This window comes from Coenobita brevimanus, chromosome 71, assembly GCF_032717465.1.
Source record: "Coenobita brevimanus isolate Jiangsu-jjx chromosome 71, ASM3271746v2, whole genome shotgun sequence".
Classification (NCBI taxonomy): Eukaryota; Metazoa; Arthropoda; class Malacostraca; order Decapoda; family Coenobitidae; genus Coenobita; species Coenobita brevimanus.
In genome coordinates, this window is record NC_137024.1 from 34,881,593 (window position 1) to 34,900,901 (window position 19,309).

At 39.0% G+C, this 19,309-nt stretch overlaps 1 protein-coding gene across 1 annotated transcript in view; it reads left to right on the plus strand.

The window, feature by feature from the left end:
- Positions 1 to 14,148, plus strand: part of frj (membrane bound O-acyltransferase domain containing farjavit) — a 179,931-nt gene extending 165,783 nt beyond the window's left edge. Inside the window, exon 10 of the mRNA XM_080277842.1 lies at positions 13,975 to 14,148. Within this exon, the coding sequence (XP_080133968.1) occupies positions 13,975 to 14,148 (174 nt within the window). The remainder of the gene's footprint in view (positions 1 to 13,974) is intronic.
- Positions 14,149 to 19,309: the final 5,161 nt, after the last annotated feature.

Below are 19,309 nucleotides of genomic sequence, written 5' to 3' on the forward strand. Positions count from 1 at the left end.
CACACACACACACACACACACACACACACACACACACACACACACACACACACACACACACACACACACACACACACACACACACACACACACACACACACACACACACACACACACACACACACACACACACACACACACACACACACACACACACACACACACACACACACACACACACACACACACACACACACACACACACACACACACACACACACACACACACACACACACACACACACACACACACACACACACACACACACACACACACACACACACACACACACACACACACACACACACACACACACACACACACACACACACACACACACACACACACACACACACCTTGGTGTAACATACAATACATTAATGTCATTTAAACAACACATCACAAACATTAAAAGTAAAATAACACCAAGACTTAATGCCTTGAGGTCACTTGCCCATACAACATTCGGACACAACAAACAAACCACTACTACAGTATACAAACAATACATATGTTCAGTGATGAATTATGCAAGCCCTGCCTGGGCTTCTAACCTCACTTTAATACACTACAACACTCTACAGACCATACAGAACAAGGCCCTAGAAATAATCACGGGCAGCACAGCTACTACACCCACAGACCACCTTCATCAAGAAACCAAAGTCCTCAAAGTCAAGGATCATCTAGACATGAGAGGCACCCAGATTCTTGCTGCAGCCTCCAGAAACCCACAACATCCACTACATTACATGGCAGCACATCCACCCACACCAAGGAACATCAAAACAACACACAGCACACAATATCATACACATATACTGTCATCTTTCCCCCCTCGCCCATCTCAGACCAGGTTCCAGAAGCATATCCACACTTAAATCACTCGCCGCTCCATTCAGTCACTTAAAGACAACACACAGCTGCATGCACGGCCTCCTGACATCCACCTCTGCAAATGCTATCTCCATCGGGAGGACAGGGTCCATCTGGCCAGGCTGAGATGTGGGCACCATCCAGCCCTCTTATGCTACCAGAAGAGGCTGGATGACTCCATCGCTGATGCCTGTCCAGGATGCAGCACAGCTCCCCATACTATTAAGCACATCATGGAAAACTGCATTGCACACAATCACCTACGCCAGCAACACAACATAAACTCTTTGAGAGCTCTGTGGGAAAGCCTGGTCTCAGCCATGGCCTTCCTAAGGGACTCGGGGCTGTTTGGCCAGACTGCCTAGGGAACAACTACTACTACTACTACTACAACTCTTCAGCACATTCATGTAGCACCCAACCTGAAATTCTGTCAGGACCATTTGCTTTTCCTTTGTCCAATTAACGTAACTCCTACTGTACTTTTTTTTTTCTGATATTTGTATATCTGGTAATACATGTGGGTGTGCATGTTCCATGTCTTCTCTCTCAAAATTTCTTTCGTTAGTAAAAACTGCTTGGAAGTTTTTATTTAGTGCTTCACATATATCTTTCTCTTGTGTATAGATGATCCCATCATCTGTAATGGACTGTATTTTATCTTTAACTTTGGTTTTGCTTTGGATGTAGCTGTAAAGAATCTTAGGTTGATCACTATTATTTATAATTTCCTTCTCAAACTGTGTCTGAGCTTCCCTCCTTATCATTATATAATCATTTCTTGCCTGTTTATAGTTATTATATGCCCTCTCCCAACTCTGTCGTCTGTATCTGTTCCACAGCAAGTCTCTTTTTTTCTTTTGCGTTTTTACATTGTATTAAACCATTTCTTTATTTTCATTTCTTTTGCATTGTGCTGTGGGATGTAATTCTGGATTCTTGTTTCAGAAAGATCACAGAATTTTCTATAGATAAAATTTAAATTATGTCCTCCAAGTTCTTTTTCTCAATCTGTTTCTAAAAAGTACTTCTTCAGGTCATGATAGTTGCCCGTTTTGTAATTTAGACTCATTTTGTAACTCTCATGGCTGGTAATGTCATATGCAATCCTGAAGTTACAATTTAACCTGTACAATCCTGCCGTCGGCATGTAGCCGACAGTACCTGGGTTGGCAACAAAGTGGGTAACCTGGTTGTACCCCCCTGGGTTTTTCCAGTAAAACCCACTTGAAAAAAACCACTATTTTACCCACTTTACTGTTTTTTTTTTCAACCACAACCAGCTGTGTGAGGCATATTTCTGTTCTCTGAAATAAACAAGAAGTTTTACACTCAATTTTTTCATTCTTACTAATATTTTGGTCACACTTTTCTACAAAATGAGTTAGAGAAAGATCAGAGGAAATAGTTGGAGAAGAACAGGGAGGCTTTAGGAAGGGAAGAGGTTGTGTAGATCAGATATTCATTCCTAGATCTTTAGTGGAAAAGTTTCTAGAGAAGGGAAAGAAGTTGTATGCAGCTTTCATGGATTTGGAGAAAGCATATGACAGGGTGGATAGACAAGGATTGTGGAAAGTATTAAGAATATATGGAGTAGATGGGAAACTGTTGAATGCTGTGAAGAGTATGTATGATGGTGCTAAGGCTGCAGTGTGTGTGGATGGTGAACTAAGTGAATTTTTCTCTTTGAAGGTTGGGTTGAAACAGGGATATGTCATGTCTCCATGGTTGTTCAATCTGTACAAGGATGGGGTAATAAAAGAAGTACAAGCAGGGATGTTCTGCCCAGAGACCCAATATATCGTACCGTAGCATGAAAATTATCGTATCTTACCCTAAAATTATCGTACAGGTAAATTTTCAATTAAAACAAAGAATAAATTGTTCATTTTTAATTCTTAGGTATTTTATGGTACAATGAAATTACTTATTTAACTTAGTTATGCAGAAAAAATGATTGTTCTTAAAAATATTAGCGTCTACATTTTCATTTATTGCATTTTCATTCCGAGTCCGATGGGATACATAGGCCTACTTCACATTCTTCACACTCCTCTGAATACAAAGTCTGATTGTTCATTCTGTTTAACATTTCATTTGTTGGTTCAAACTTTGAACTAAGTCCTTGACATTTATGGGGTCGGCCGGGCTTGGCCCTGACCTCCCATGGGACTGGGAGGGGAAAGGAATTTCATGAGTGACTCAGTGGAAGTGTGGGTTACTGGGGTATGGGCACAATGAACCATGTGGCGGGAATACTGAGTGTTGTTAACCTGCAGTACATATAAAAAAAATCTAGGGAAGCTGAAAGACAAAAATTATCGTATATTTTGAATGTGATATCGTACATCGTACAAGCACCCCAAATTATAGTACAAATACGATAATTATCGTATGTAGAACATCCCTGAGTACAAGGTAGGGTAGTGGATGTTGGAGTGGCCCTGGTGAGAGAGGATAGTGTTTGGAAACTCCCTGTACTGTTGTTTGCAGATGATACTGTGTTGTTGAGTGAAGACGAAGGGGAGCTGCAAGGCTTGGTGGATGAGTTTGGGAGAGTGTGTAAGAAATGGAATCTAAAGGTGAATGTAGGGAAGAGTAAAATGATGGTCTTTGAGAGAGGTGAAGTCAGTGAATGTACAGCGAGGTTGGATGGTGAGGAATTGGAAAATGTGAGTACGTTTAAGTACTTGGGTAGTGTGATGAGTAAGGATGGAGATTTGGAAGATGAAGTGCTTGAAAGGGTACAGCAGGGAAGAAAGGTTGCTGGTTCTTTGAAAGCAGTGATAAGAAACAGGGAAGTGAGCATGGAAGTGAAAAAGTTACTACATGACAGTGTTGTGATACCAACTCTAACATATGGAAGTGAAGCTTGGACGTTGTTGGAAAGACACAGGTCAAGAGTGAGAGCAGTGGAAATGAGTTATTTAAGAGAGCCTGTGGAGTCACATGGAGAGAAAGGCTGACGAATGAGGATATAAAGGAGCGTCGTGGTGTGGATGTGGATGTGATAGGAAGCGTTATGAGGAACACACTGAGGTGGTTTGGCCATGTGGAGAGGATGGAGGGTGAAAGACTGACGAAGAGAGTGTATGTGAGTGAGGTGGAGGGGGGAAGATGGAGGGGGAGGCCAAGGATGAGGTGGAGGGATGGGGTGGAGAGGTATATGAGAGAGGGGGGTGTGAGTTGGGAGCAGGGCAGTGAAATGGCAGGGGACAGGGTGACGTGGAGGCAATTTGCTTGTGGCCACCCCAGACAGGATTGAGGCATCTCTGTTTGTTTTTTACCTTTGCTTCCTTTACTACTGTATTTTAGCTCTTTCTTCCTCATTTGCATCTCTCCTTATCCAAACATTTTTTAACCCTTCCTTGTCTGATAATTTCCATGTTCTACTGATAATTTCGATTACTGTTGCCTGAGACTTAAACTTTACCTTCAATGGCCTTGCCCCTCCTTCCTCGTACTTTCTTAACCTAAACGCCTCTTCAGTCTCTTCTTGAGCTTCGTTGTTTTCCTCCATGACTGCTGATATTATTGTGTGTTCTTACCTTACCTAATTCTTACCAAATTGTATCTTTACAGGAATGAGTCAAGCTCGTACTGTCCCGTGTCTTAAACCACATTTATCGTACATATCCTTAAATTTGTGAATTGTTTTGGCACACACTATTTCATTCGGTAATGCATTCCATTGATCAATTCCTCTGTTTAAGAAACTGAATTTCCTTACGTCTTTATCACCTCTCTTCTTATGCAGTTTTTTGCAGTGTCCTCTTACTGATGCTTCTCCATATGTTAAGTAATCATTAATGTCTATTTTCTCCTTCCCTGATATGCACTTATATAGTATAATCATGTCACCTCTTTTCCTTCTCTCCTGTAGTGTTGGTAGATTCAGTTTATTTTGTCTTTCTTCGTAGCTTAGGTCCCTAAAGCTTGGTATCCATCTTGTAGCGGCCCTTTGAACTTTTTCAATCTTGTCTATGTGTTTTTTGAGATGAGGACTCCAGACTACTGATGCATATTCCAGGGTTGTTCTAATGAATGATGTTATTATCCTTCTTAGCATATCTTCATTTATGTATGTGAATGCTATTCTCATATTTGCATGCAGTGTATACATGTTCCGTACCTTCTCGCTGATGTGGTCAGCCGGAGATAGTCTGTTATTGATATTCACACCTAGGTCCTTCTCTCTTTCTGATGTGTATTGGGTTTTATTTCCTAACTTATAATCCCAATCAGGTCTTTTTCCACTTTTACCAAACTTAATTACATGACTCTTGTCCACATTGAATTCCATTTGCCAAGTACTACTCCATTCATGAAGTTTATTTAATTCTTCTTGTAGCTCTTTACAAGAGTCTGTGTTAGTAATTTTCCTTTGTATTTTTGCATCATCTGCAAACATATTCAGATAGCTCTCATTTCCAGTGTTACTGTTTATATCATTTATATACACTAAAAACATGATTGGTGCCAGCACTGAACCCTGTGGTACTCCACTAGTCACTTCTTTCCATGATGAGTAGTTTCCTCTTAGTACTGTTCACATTTCTCTTTTTATGAGAAAATCTTGCATCCAGCAAAACAGTTTGCCTTGAATTCCTCCTCGATGGTACAGTTTCCATAAAAGTCTTTGGTGTGGTACTGTGTCAAAAGGTTTCTTGAAATCTAAATAGATACTGTCCACCCATCCTTCTCTTTCCTGTATTGTGTTTGTTACTCTGTCATAGTAGCTCAACAGATTAGTAACACATGATTTTCCTTTTCTGAAACCAAACTGTCTTTCTGTTATCATACTGTGTTCTAGATGATTTACCCAAGCTTTTCTTATAAGCTTTTCTAATACCTTGCTTACAACACTGGTTAGTAATACTGGTCGGTAGTTGAGTGGATTTTGTCTATTTCCTTTCTTGAATAAGGGGACAATATTTGCTTTTTTTTCCAAATATCAGGTAGTTAACCTTGACTCAAGGATTTCATGAAAATTAAAAATAATGGTTTACTTAACTCCTTTGCACATTCTTGTAGCACCCAACATGAAATTTCATCAGGACCACTTGCTTTTCCTCTGTCCAATTTACTTAACTCCTGTATTACTTTTTCTGCTATTTGTATATCTGGTAGTATGTGTGGACATGCATGTTCCACATAGTCCCTCTCAAAAATTTTTTATTCTGTAAAAACTAATTGCAAATTCTTATTTAGTGCTTCACAAATATCTTTCTCTTGTGTATAAGTGATTCCCTCATCTGTAATGGATTGTATTATATCTTTTACTTTAGTTTTGCTTCTTATGTAGCTGTAAAACAGCTTTGGTTGATCACTACTTTTATTTATGATATCCTCCTCAAACTGTTTTTGGGCTTCCCTCCCTATTCTTGTATAATCGTTTCTTGCCTGTTTGTAATTATTATGCGCCCTTTCACTATTGTGTCTTCTGTATCTATTCCACAACAAATCTCTTCTTTCTTTTGATTTTTTACATTCTGTATTGAACATTTCTGTATTTTCTTATCTGCTTCTTTGTGCTGTGGGATGTACTTCTGGACTCCTATTTCATAAAATTCGCAGAATTTTTTATATACAGCATTTAAATCTTGTCCTCTAAGCTCATTTTCCCATCAACTTCTAAGAAATACTTCTTTAGGTCTTGATAATTTCCCTTTTTATAGTTTAGGCTCTTTTTGTAACTTTCATTGCTGTTAACTATGTCATATGCTATCCTGAAGTTGTAATTTAGTACTGCATGATCGCTTTTGCCGAGTGGAGGGTGATATATTAAACTGTCAATATCATTTTCTTGCCTAGTAAATATTAGATCTAGCACTGAAGGTACATCGAGTCCTCTTTTTCTGGTGGTTTCCCTCACATGTTGCGTTAGGAAAAACTCTTGCACGAGATCTAGGAGCTTTTGGTCCCAACAGCTTTCTTGGCTAATTATATCTAGAGTATTCCAATTTATATTTGTTTTAAAATCTCCAGTTAGTATAATTCTTTCCGATCTCTTCTCCATTTTATGTAGTAATGATCTTAAACTCTGAATTGTACTCTCTGCCAGGTCCTCATATTCGTCTCTTTCCCATGTGTTTGATCTGGGTGGCATGTACAAATTGGCTACAATTACTTTCCCTTCAGATGTGTTGATCTCTACTGCAATCAGTTCTACTTGTGATGGTTTATCTAGTTTTATTTCATTGACTTTTAGATTTTTCTTAGTTAATATTATAATTCCTCCTCCTTTTTTTTAAATTTCTGTCTCTTCTCCATATATTGTATTCCTCTAAGTTTAGTATGTGATTGGATATCCTTGGTGTTAATTTTGTTTCAGTTAGGCATATTATTTGTGGTTCATTTTTTCTGACATAATCATTCATCTCTAGTAATTTAGATACCATTCCATCCACATTTGAGTACATCAACTTTATCATCTTGTTTATATACTTGTCATGACATGGTATTACTACCTTCCTCCTTTTTATTCCATCCTGTTTGTGTACCACTTTCGTACCTGCAATCTTATTACTTTGTAAAAAAATTTCTTCTTCTCCTCTTCTGATCTTCCCACATTTTTTGTTTTTGCTTCTTCCCTTTTCTCTCTCAGTAATTCCAGTTCCTCTTGTGTTAGGCATCTTTTTATCCATACATTTTTGAACTCCTCTTTTTCCATAAGATTCTTTGCATTTTTTAGTATCTCTTCCACAGTGTTTACACTCTGGAAAGTCACCTTTAGAGGTCTTGTCCTGCTTTTCTCATATTTCCCTAACCTTTTGTGTTCCTTTATGTCTTTACTACAGATTTCCTCTGATACTTCTTTCAGTAAGCTCATTACATTTGCCATCTCCTTTTTGTCTCTTGTGATCTTGTTTTTTACTTCTTCCTCTTCTATACCAGTGATTACTGTAGATTTGTTTATATCTACTGAATCTCTGACTAACTTTGGATTGTTTTGGATTATTCTTTTCACTTCCTGTTTAATGCTTTTTTCCTCCACCCTTGTTTCTAAGTCTTTCTTTACTTTCACCATTTCAGCATACGTGGTTTCCACATCATTTTTGTAGCTTTGCACAGCTTCATTCACCTGTGTTATCTTCTCCTCAGTATCACTGCTTTGGTCTATCTGACCACTTACTTGCCTAATTGTCTCTGTGTCATTTTTGAACTCTTCCAAAACACTCTCATGATTGACTACTGTACTTGCCATTTCACTCATTTTCTTCCTAAGTGTACTCAATTCCACTGTTAGTTCACTGATAGTTGTGTCTTTCTTGTTGGCCTCCCTTCCTAGTTTTTCTATTTCTTCCTTTTGCAAGTGCATCTGCTTCTTTATTTCATCAATTTCATTTTTGAAAGCCATTTCTAGTTTGTGTACACGTTCAACCAGTCTATTGTGAGTCTCCACTTCAACCAGTTCTTGGTAGAAATCATCATTTTGCTTTCTACCTTTATCCCATTTCTTTTCCAAATGTGTATTTACCTATTTGTATTTACCTATTTGTAGTATACAGGAATTGAGCAATGCTCGTGTTGTCCTGTCTCCATATCCACATTTATCAAGTCTACCTTTACACACATGAATGTTTTTCTTATGCACCACCTCTTTGTCTAAGTCGTTCCAAATATTTAAGTATTTACCTAATATACCTAATTGTGATATACACGGAATGTACTATGCTCGTGGGTTTCCGTCGCTGTTTCTCAATAAGTCAAATTTAACTTTAAACTCGTTTAAGTTTTTAGACTGGACGATCTCTTTGTCCAGGCTATTCCATAAGTCTATACTTCTGTAAGGAAAGCTATATTTCTTGATATCCTTCAAGCAGCTTGACTTTTTCAATTTCATTCCATGTCCTCTTGTTGCTCTCTTATCCCATACAAACAGATCTTCTTTGTCAATTTTATCTACTCCCACCATGGTCCTGAAAACCGCAATCATGTCTTCCCTCTTTCTCCTTTCCTCTAACGAAAGCAAATCCAGTTTTTCCAGCCTCTCTCTGTATGACAGGTCTGTCAGACTGGGGACCATCTTGGTTGCTGTTCTTTGTATTCTCTCAATCTTGTTTATATCTTTCTTTTTGTGTGGGGACCACACTACCGCTGCATATTCTAACCTGGGGCGGATCATGGCCACTATCAATTTTTTCATCATTTCCTCATCCATATAATGAAATGCTACTCTTATGTTAGTCAAGAGTTTATAAGTCTCTCCAACTATCTTGTTAATGTGCTTTTCTGGTGACAAAGTATCTTGGACCAGCACTCCCAAATCTTTCTCTTCTCTCCTTTTTGTGATTAATTCATTACCCAAAAAATAATTCAGTGATGGTCTCCTGGTACTTTTACCCATTTCCAATATTTTACATTTCTTTACATTAAATTTCATTTCCCACGTCCGGCTCCAATTGTGTATCCTATCCAAATCCTCTTGCAGTATTTTACAATCCTCCTCAACCTCTATCTTCCTCAAGATCTTTACATCATCAGCAAACAGACTTGCATAACTGTTCACTCCATCTACCATATCATTTACGTAAATCAGGAACATTACTGGTGCCAACACTGAGCCTTGAGGGACTCCACTTGTTACTTCCCTCCATCCAGACATCTTTTCCTTTATTACTGTCCTCATTTGTCTGTCTCTCAAATAGTCTCTCATCCATTCCAGAAGTTTCCCCTTTAGTCCTCCTATATATTCTAGTTTCCACATTAGTCTCTTATGAGATACCTTGTCAAAGGCCTTCTCTAAGTCTAAGTACACACAATCCACCCAACCATCTCTCTCCTGTACCACATCAATCTCTCTTGAGTAAAAGCTCAACAAGTTAGAAACACATGACCTTCCACTTCTGAATCCAAACTGACATTCAGCCAAAATATTCATCTCTTCCAGATATTTTATCCATCTGTCTTTCAGGATTCTCTCACACAATTTTGCGACCATGCTGGTTAGAGACACTGGTCTATAATTCAGGGGTTCTTCCCTGTTTCCTTCCTTGTAAATTGGTACCACATTTGCCCTCTTCCATTCTTTTGGCACTTTCCCCTCTTCCAGTGAGCATACAATTAAGCTGTGAATTTTATCTGCCAGTTGTTCTCTGCATTCCTTCAGTACCCAATTAGAAATTCCATCAGGTCCTGGGGCTTTCCTTACATCTTGAGTTTCCAGTAATTTATACACTTCCTGTACCTCCACTTTTATATCTTTCATCACCGGAACATTTCTAATCACTCCCTCCCCTTCCACAAGCTCCTTTTCTTTAGTGAAAACTGACTGGAAACGTTTGTTCATTATTTCTGCTTGCATTGCCGCATCCTTAAAGACCTCTCCTTCTACTTTCAGCTTGGTGATTCCTTCCTTTTGTTTCAGTTTGCCATTAACAAATCTATAAAACAGTTTGGGTTCATCCTTGCATTTGTCAATTATACCTTTTTCAAAATTCCTTTCTTCTTCTCTCCGTATTTTTGTGTATTCATTTCTTGTTCTTTTATATTCTTCCTTTGTTCTGTCGTTACCTCTCTTTCTCCAATTGTTCCACGCCTTATCTCTCTCTTTTTTTGCTATCATACACCTTCTATTAAACCACTCCTTTTTCCTGTTTTCTTTCCTTCTTACTCTTGGTACAAATTTTTCCACTCCCAAATTATAGAGGTCTAGAAAGATATCCCACTTCCTCTGTATCTCTCTTGTTTCTCCGAATTTTCTCTAATCCGCATTTTCAAAAAATTTTCTCAATCCTGTAAAATTTGCTTTCCCAAAGTTGTATCTTCCCTGTCTATGAAGGTCGTCTCTTGGCTCGACTTTTCCTATTAACATCTGGAACTCAATGACTACATGATCACTTTTTCCCAAAGGACAGAGATATTCCAATGATTCTATTACATCGGGTTCTTTGGTGAACAGATAATCTAACCTTGCTGGTGTGTCCTCACCTCGAAACCGTGTCTCTTCTTTGACCCATTGCGTCATCACATTATTCATTATTATATTTAATAACATAGTGCCCCACGAATCCTCGCCGCCTCCCAAGTACCATTTCTCCCAGTTCACCTCTTTACAATTAAAGTCACCCACCAAAATTATATTATTGCTTTTCTCAATTATTTTTTGCAAGTAGCTAGCCATATCTGACAACATCTCATGGTATTCGTCATCCTTCCATGCTCTCGTCTTTGGGGGAACATACACTACCGCCATATCTCTCTTAACATTCTCTCCAGTTTCTAGTTTCATATATATCACTTCAGCCCTGCCTTCTCCCATTTCCACAGTATCTACATTTATGTTGTCCTTCACTGCTATCATCACTCCTCCTCCCTTTTTTTCTTTTCTGTCTTTTCTCCACAGTTTGTATTTACCATCTCCCAAATGAACATTAATATCTTCTCTTAATTTGGTCTCTACAAAGCACATGACATCAGGTTCATGTTCTCTCAAGAAATCATTAATTTCGATCCTTGTCGATATGAAACCATCAACATTAGTATATATCACCTTCAAATTATTTTTGACATTATTAATACCCTCTTCTCTCCTACTCTCTGTCCGTACCACTTCCTCAACTTCTGATCTTTCACAACCATCCCCCCTAGTTTCCTTCACTTCTATATCCTTAAATACCATTTCCTTACTTTCATATCCAATACTCTCCAAAAAAAAAAGTATTACATTCTTCCTCTGTCCTCTTATCATTTTTTTCCTTTACTTCTTCCTTTAATGATTTTAAAACTTCTCTTTCTTCTTCATTCAGATCTTTTCTTATTATAATATTTTCCATCCCTGCCTCTTTGCTTAATTTCCAGGTCACTTTAAGTATCTCATTTATTACACTTTCTGATGTAAATTTGACTCTCATTGGTCTTGTTTCCCCTTTCTTGTAAGGCCCTATCCTCCTTACTTCCTCAATTTCTTTTACCCACTTGTCTCCTTCGGGGTCAATCTTGCCTAATATTCCTCTCACCATGTTCGTGTCTCTCTCGAGTCTTACGAACCTAACCTTTTCTTCCTCTTCCCTGTTTCCAAATGCTACCACACATCTGTTCCTTTCTACAGTTTCTCTCACTATTTTCTCTTTTTTCTTCGGTATTTTCACTACATTTTCTTCCATTTCTTTCTTGTTCATTTCCCTTTCTTCCTGGATGATCTCTCTTAAGCTGACCACTTCTTTCTGTTCTTCTTCTAAGTGTACCCACTTTGCCTTATGTTCTTCTAATACATTACTCACCTTCTCCGTTTTATTAGTACTCTCTTCTACTGTAGTTTCCTCCTCAGTTCAACATTTTCCCGCTTCAAATTCCTAATTTCTTCATTGGCTGTTTCATTGGACTGGATCAGACTCTGTATGGTGGTTTCCGTATTTTCAGACACATCTTTTATCACTAGATTCTCTACTTTCTTTTCGAGTTCACTAATCCTCATAATTAATGTTTTAACCAGGTCCATAACATTGGTATTGGCATCAAATCCTTGAAATTCCAGTCCCTCATTGTTTATATTTTTGGCCATGTTTAATGTAAAGTACCAAAACAGCTGTTACCGAAAAAACTACAAACATTCATGTATACTATAGCCAATAAATCTTTACATTTTTGGTAGTCTATTAACTTTCATTATTTTAAATTTAAGGCAAGACCTTAGGAGACAGGACAGACAAAATTCCTGAAACTACTTAAGGTTAGGAGCGATGGCTGGGACGTCCGCTCTCTCCGGCTGCTCGTGTGTGTGTGTGTGTGTGTGTGTGTGTGTGTGTGTATTTACCTATTTGTAGTATACAGGAATTGAGCAATGCTCGTGTTGTCCTGTCTCCATATCCACATTTATCAAGTCTACCTTTACACACATGAATGTTTTTCTTATGCACCACCTCTTTGTCTAAGTCGTTCCAAATATTTAAGTATTTACCTAATATACCTAATTGTGATATACACGGAATGTACTATGCTCGTGGGTTTCCATCGCTGTTTCTCAATAAGTCAAATTTAGCTTTAAACTCATTTAAGTTTCTAGACTGGACGATCTCTTTGTCCAGGCTATTCCATAAGTCTATACTTCTGTAAGGAAAGCTATATTTCTTGATATCCTTCAAGCAGCTTGACTTTTTCAATTTCATTCCGTGTCCTCTTGTTGCTCTCTTATCCCATACAAACAGATCTTCTTTGTCAATTTTATCTACTCCCACCATGGTCCTGAACACTGCAATCATGTCTCCCCTCTTTCTCCTTTCCTCTAAGGAAGGCAAATCCAGTTTTTCCAGCCTCTCTCTGTATGACAGATCTGTCAGACTGGGGACCATCTTGGTTGCTGTTCTTTGTATTCTCTCAATCTTGTTTATATCTTTCTTTTTGTGTGGGGACCACACTACCGCTGCATATTCTAACCTGGGGCGGATCATGGCCACTATCAATTTTTTCATCATTTCCTCATCCATATAATGAAATGCTACTCTTATGTTAGTCAAGAGTTTATAAGTCTCTCCAACTATCTTGTTAATGTGCTTTTCTGGTGACAAAGTATCTTGGACCAGCACTCCCAAATCTTTCTCTTCTCTCCTTTTTGTGATTAATTCATCGCTCAAGAGCGATTGACGTGTGTGTGTGTGTGTGTGTGTGTGTGTGTGTGTGTGCAAGAGAGAGAGAGAGAAAGAAAGTCAGGCATTTCTTAAGTGCATCTAAGAAGAAATAATACAAATTGTATGTGACAATGCTGTAGTTTTGGTTCTGGTAAATTATAGTCATAATTTTGAAGGTTTGTAGGATATGTGAGTGATTGCGGTTCATTTCACTAAATAGTTGTGTGCCTGTGTTACTGAACATTCTGTTTGATGGTTTCCCAGTTTTTCATCTCTGATTCTGTATTTATGGATCTTGACTCACCCCATATCTGATGTTGATTTAGGTTGGTATGATGATGATAATGGACTTCCTGTTTCACTAGGCAGTCTGTAGATGCTTCTTGTAATATTTGCTCTGTCTTTTCTGTTTCAGTATCTTACCCATCATATATTGAGAAATAGAGATTCAGTGATGATGATCTTGACTTTAACTGATGGGTCAAGTGACAAGTGAATAGTGACATAAATTTCAACTTTGCTTTTCAGGCTGAACATAAGCTGAAAAAATGCCGAGAGACAGCCTTCATTGATGATCATACCAAGATGCGGTTCTTGAAAACAAAAGATCCTCCACCATGTGGTCAAGTAGCAATAACAAATTCAGTGGAAAGCAAACAGGAAGAAGCAGGATCAACACAAGAAAACTTCAAGGATAAGTGAAGTAAGTAACCAGTACTGAAATCTTGTTGCTTCTTAGTTTTCCCATTAACCTACAATATCTATACTGTAATTGGTGGGATGAACAAGAACTGAAATATAGAGGATGAAGTATATGAGTGGGTACTGCACGAGGGAAAGGTTACAGGTTCGCTTAGAGTAGTGATAAGGGGTAGGGAAGTGAAGCGGATTGAAGTGAGTATGCATCTGAGGTCGAAATGGGTTCTGTAATGAGATAGCCTACTGGCTTTTGATGCTGTTGTGACAATTGGTGCTGGAAATTCTAGAATGTTTAACAAGAGAGAGAGAATAATAAGGACTGAGGGAAGAGAAGTAAGGAATGGATATGCTTTGCTTATCTAATGTGCTGTAGTGTGACATCAGTGAGCAGAGTGTACTTATTCATCATCATCATTATGATGAATAATGACCACCAAAAGCAAAACTTACCAACCTATATAGTACTTACTTATATGTATATAGAATAATATGTTATTAAAAATATTAAGGATGTAGTTTGTCAAAAAATCATTTGGTAAAATCTTTCCCTGAATACAGTTTTGGCGGAAGTGTACATTCCCCCTTCATTTTTACTCAGGTGGGCCAAAATAATTTATCGTACTTCTGGCAACTAAATTTGAACATGCATCATCCCGTCATGAGTCAGAGAGACAGCTCAGTTGTTGCTGGGCGTTGGTAGGGTGAATATTGGCACTGGTTTGCTCTTCAATCATGCCCTGTTTTTGCCTGAAGTTGTCCATATTTCTGTGGACTTTTCTCTAAGTTTGGTAAGAATCAGCACTTTACTCATGATCAGTTGATGACCATAATCTCCCTGCAGCAGGCATACCATCTATTGAAAGAAACTCCAAGAATTATGGGATTTATAGAGCAAACAGTGGGATCAAGTCGTTGAAGGACTTGGGCAGCCATGATGTTCCTGCCTATAGTCTTCACACTGGCAGGCCATGCAAGACTACACAGCACACAAAGCATTATCTGTGGTCATCTAGAAGCTAACTCACATATTCCTGCAAGAGAATTGAAAGCTAGAAACCCTCATATTTTGCCTGAGTTGTCCACACATATGGTATTCAGAGTAATTCATGATGGTCTTGGCCATCACATCTTCCACCCGGTGATTAAACCCCTTGTCACTTGTCAGCAGGTGTGGTATAGAGTCTGTTTTTTTTACACAAATGCTGGGTGGGATACTGACAAGTGGCAGCACGTTCTGTGGCAGCTTTACCTCGGACATGGCAGTGACCTGCTAGACCTGCCCTGCACCAGAATATGTTAAACAGGGTGTGGTGGTATGGGGTACCTGTGGTTACCATGGGCAAACTGAACTTGTGTTGCCATGCAGCCAAATAATGAACAGAAATAGCTACTTAGGATGTGACCACCTTCCTAACCATGGGATAAGTGCTGGACGAACATTTTTATGCTCATCGGGGTGCCTTGTCACACAGCCTGAGATGTCAATGTTTGTCTTGGGGATTGTCAGAGTGAAATACTAGAGAACTGACAGTGTAATTCTCCAGACCTCAACCTCATAAAAAACCTGTGAACTATCATCAAGAACGAGCTAAGGCAGCAAGACACATTTTCCGTCTCACTTTTGGTGGAGACTGAATATGTAGAGCAATGTGTACCCAATGTACTGCAGATTCTGTCCCTGACGATCTTCAGGAGTGTCTGCATGACAAAGGTCACCCCATAGGATACTAACGTTAGGCTAGTATCCCACTGACTTTTTTTTTTTTTGGTGGTAGATGGGAGTGCTCACCATTCACTCACTGTAGTGCAGCTTTGGGTGTCTGCCCTTTCCTCTCTTCCATCCTTCCTCTTCTGTCTTTTTTTTCCTTCATTCTTTCCTCTTCCTTCAGCCTATGGGGAACTCTACACTGAGTGACAAGCCAAGTGGTTTCCTGTACACTAGGAAACCAGTTACTATGCTGGGTGGTAACCATATAACCAAATCATGGCACCTGGTGGTATAGTGAGTAATCAAGGTGCTTCAATCAGATTGAGCCTGTGTGGTTTTATATCCAAGGAGTGGTTGACGTTTATTACTATGTAATGCCACTCAGGGATGTGTGAGGGTGGTCATATTTATCTTAAATGTCAGGACCAACTTGCCTAGCCCCGGGTTCCTACACTTCTCTATAGGGTGACAGGATTGGATGATGATTTTTTTTTTTTTTTTCCAAATTCTAATCATGATCCAACCTGTTTGAGAGAGGGTGAATTATTTTTCTTAAGCATTGCACTGTACAGTGATCCTTCCACTTACGTGGGTAATGTACAGTATAATTGAATCTTTCTGCGGAATTCCAATCGCGCAAATGGTACCATACAAATGGTACCATTTGCACATTTGGAATTCCTCAATTTACCTACCAACAAAGCTCTGGGCCCAGATGGAATTCTGCCAATTGTTTTGAAAAAGTGTTCCCTTGAACTTGCCTCTGTTCTAGCTAAATTATTCTGACTATGTATACAAACTTCTTTATTCCCAAATTCATGGAAAGAAGCTAATATCCACCCAATTCCGAAGAAAGGAAGTTCATCTGACCCCTCTGATTACAGACCAAAAGCTGTCACATCTCTTGATAAGGTATTTGAAACTTTAATTAATAAGCACATTGTTAAACATCTTGAATCCAACAACTTAAATAGTGATAGACAATATGGTAATCGCCATGAAAGATCCACCATTGACATACTCAATCTCCTGACTCATACCATCCATCAATCAATTGATCTACATGGAGAAACTCATGCAGTAGCCCTTGAGATTTCTAAAGCTTTCAACAGAGTATGGCACCGTTCCCTGCGTCCAAACTCCCTTGCTATGGAGTAACGTCTTTTGTTCCTTTGATTTCTTCATATTTTAGTGACATGAAAATAAGAGTAAAAGTAGATGATGTATATTCCAATTTCCACTCAGTTAACGCCGGCGTGCCGCAGGGGTCAGTACTGGTGCCAACCCTATTCCTGGTTCATATTAATGATCTCCTATCTGTCACTCACAATCCCATCCATTCATACACAGATGACTGAACACTACATAGTTCATTCACACTGAGACATCCATTTACAAAGTCTAATATCTCTACCTCCCAACTCAGTACAGCCATCTCCATAAATCAAGACCTATCTACGATCAGTGAATGGGGACAAAACAACCTTGTCTCTTTTAATGCTAGTGAGACTAAATATATATATAATTTACTAATAGACAGATATTGCCCGATTCGTACATTACCTTCAGTGCCACTAATATTCCCATCTCCAAAAGTATTGAAATTCTTGGCATCTCACTTAACAATGCCCTTAGCTGGACCTCTCATGTTAGATCACTTGCTAAAACCGTCTCAAAGAAACTTGGATTATTGTACTGAGTCTGTAACTTCTTCGCTGATGAGCAGTTAACTATAATTCACAAGAGTCATGTGCGCTCGCAGCTTGAATATTGCTCACCCTTGTGGAATAGATGTGGAGAGGTTGCATTAAAACAACTAGATAAAATTCAGAACAAAGCTGTTAGAATCATTAACAACCCTGCCATTGGGGGAGGCGGTGGCTCAATCGGTAGAGAGGTGGCCTGTAGTCCTAACGGACCCAGGTTCGAATCCCGGCTGGGGCAGGCAACAGTTTAAGGATTTGAATTTCATTAAAATCAGGCTTTACTGATCTACCAGAAGACCCGCCGACATGTCGTAAAAATACCCCCGCTAATACCAATACACCAGTCCTGTATGAGACAGCACTAGCATGTATTCAATATGGACGGTGGGTGTTAGCGCCGAATTAGTGACATGTAGAGGTGTATGGTATGTAGGAGGACTGCTGGGCCTTGAGAGCAGGCTGTGAAGCCTATGCCCAGAGTCGGACACTTAAAAAAAAAAAAAATAAAAAAAAAAAATAATAAATAAATAAACTACCTCCCCTACAAGTAAGAAGGAATGTTGCCTCCCTTGCATTATTTTACAGATATTTTTTTGACAAATGCTCAGACGAAGTTGCGTCCATGGTGCCACCTCTCCATGCCTTCCCTCGTGCTACTCGGGCATCTGGTAGCGCTAACTGGAATGTCACTCAGCCATATTGCAGAACGTCTGCCTATCAGAATTCTTTCATTCCCCGAACTCGCTTCCCCAGAGTTGTTTCCCACCAAATTTCAACCCACAGCTGTTCAAGTCTAACTGTTACGGACACCAGTAAGCTGGTGTATGGTTTTTTTTTTTTTTTTTTTTTTTTTTTTTTTTTTTTTTAAATGGAATTGTTGTGGTGAAATAATTTTTTTTTCCCAGAGTTCCTCCTTTGGCTTTGAAAAAAAAAAATCCCCCCCCCTACCCCCGATCATATCTAATATTTATTGTAAAAGGGTAACTGTCAACCTCTGCTATTCGCGGTTTGCCATTCATAGGTTCGCATATTTGCGAATTTCTCTGGGAAATTATTTAAAAGATTCACAGGAAAATATTTCTTCTTTGCCCACAACATCAGTTGTTCCTAGTGGTTCTTAAGTGATTTATTTGCATGTTTCCTGTGAAAAATATTGTGAGAAGCACTGTCCTATACAGTTAAACTGTGCTGTTACCCAATCTAGGTCTGTGCTCTACAATGCAGGATATCAACACTCCTAAAGTACTCAGTATTTCACAACACAAATCTCCTGTTGTTTTCTCACAGTGCGAGCTTGCTTGTGATTGCCTGCTAGGGTATCATCCCATAATATCTTCCTACGTTTGTTCTGTCTCCCTGTCTTTTTGGCCATTCAGAGAGGGAAACCAATCATATGCCACTGCGCTCATTCTTTCTCAGCTCATCTCACGAGTTGTGTTTCCACATGTGTTCTCTGTGTTATTACAGCTTCATTAATTAACTCCATTCTTCATCCCTGTGAAAAATGGGTTGTAAGCATGCTGCTCAGGGTGCATCTGCTGCTAGCGAGCCTAAGCAGCAGAAGAAAATGATATTGTTGGAATATTTTGAAATTGCTGAATATGGTGCATGAAGGGCAGTCATTTGCGACTGTCGGCTGACATTTTGGTGAGAATGAGGGGAAGGTGTGTTCAATCAAGAAAAATGAGAAGCCTTTTGTGCTCCTGTACCCCAGAAAGCTTGTATATCATCCTGTACAGTACTATTTTTT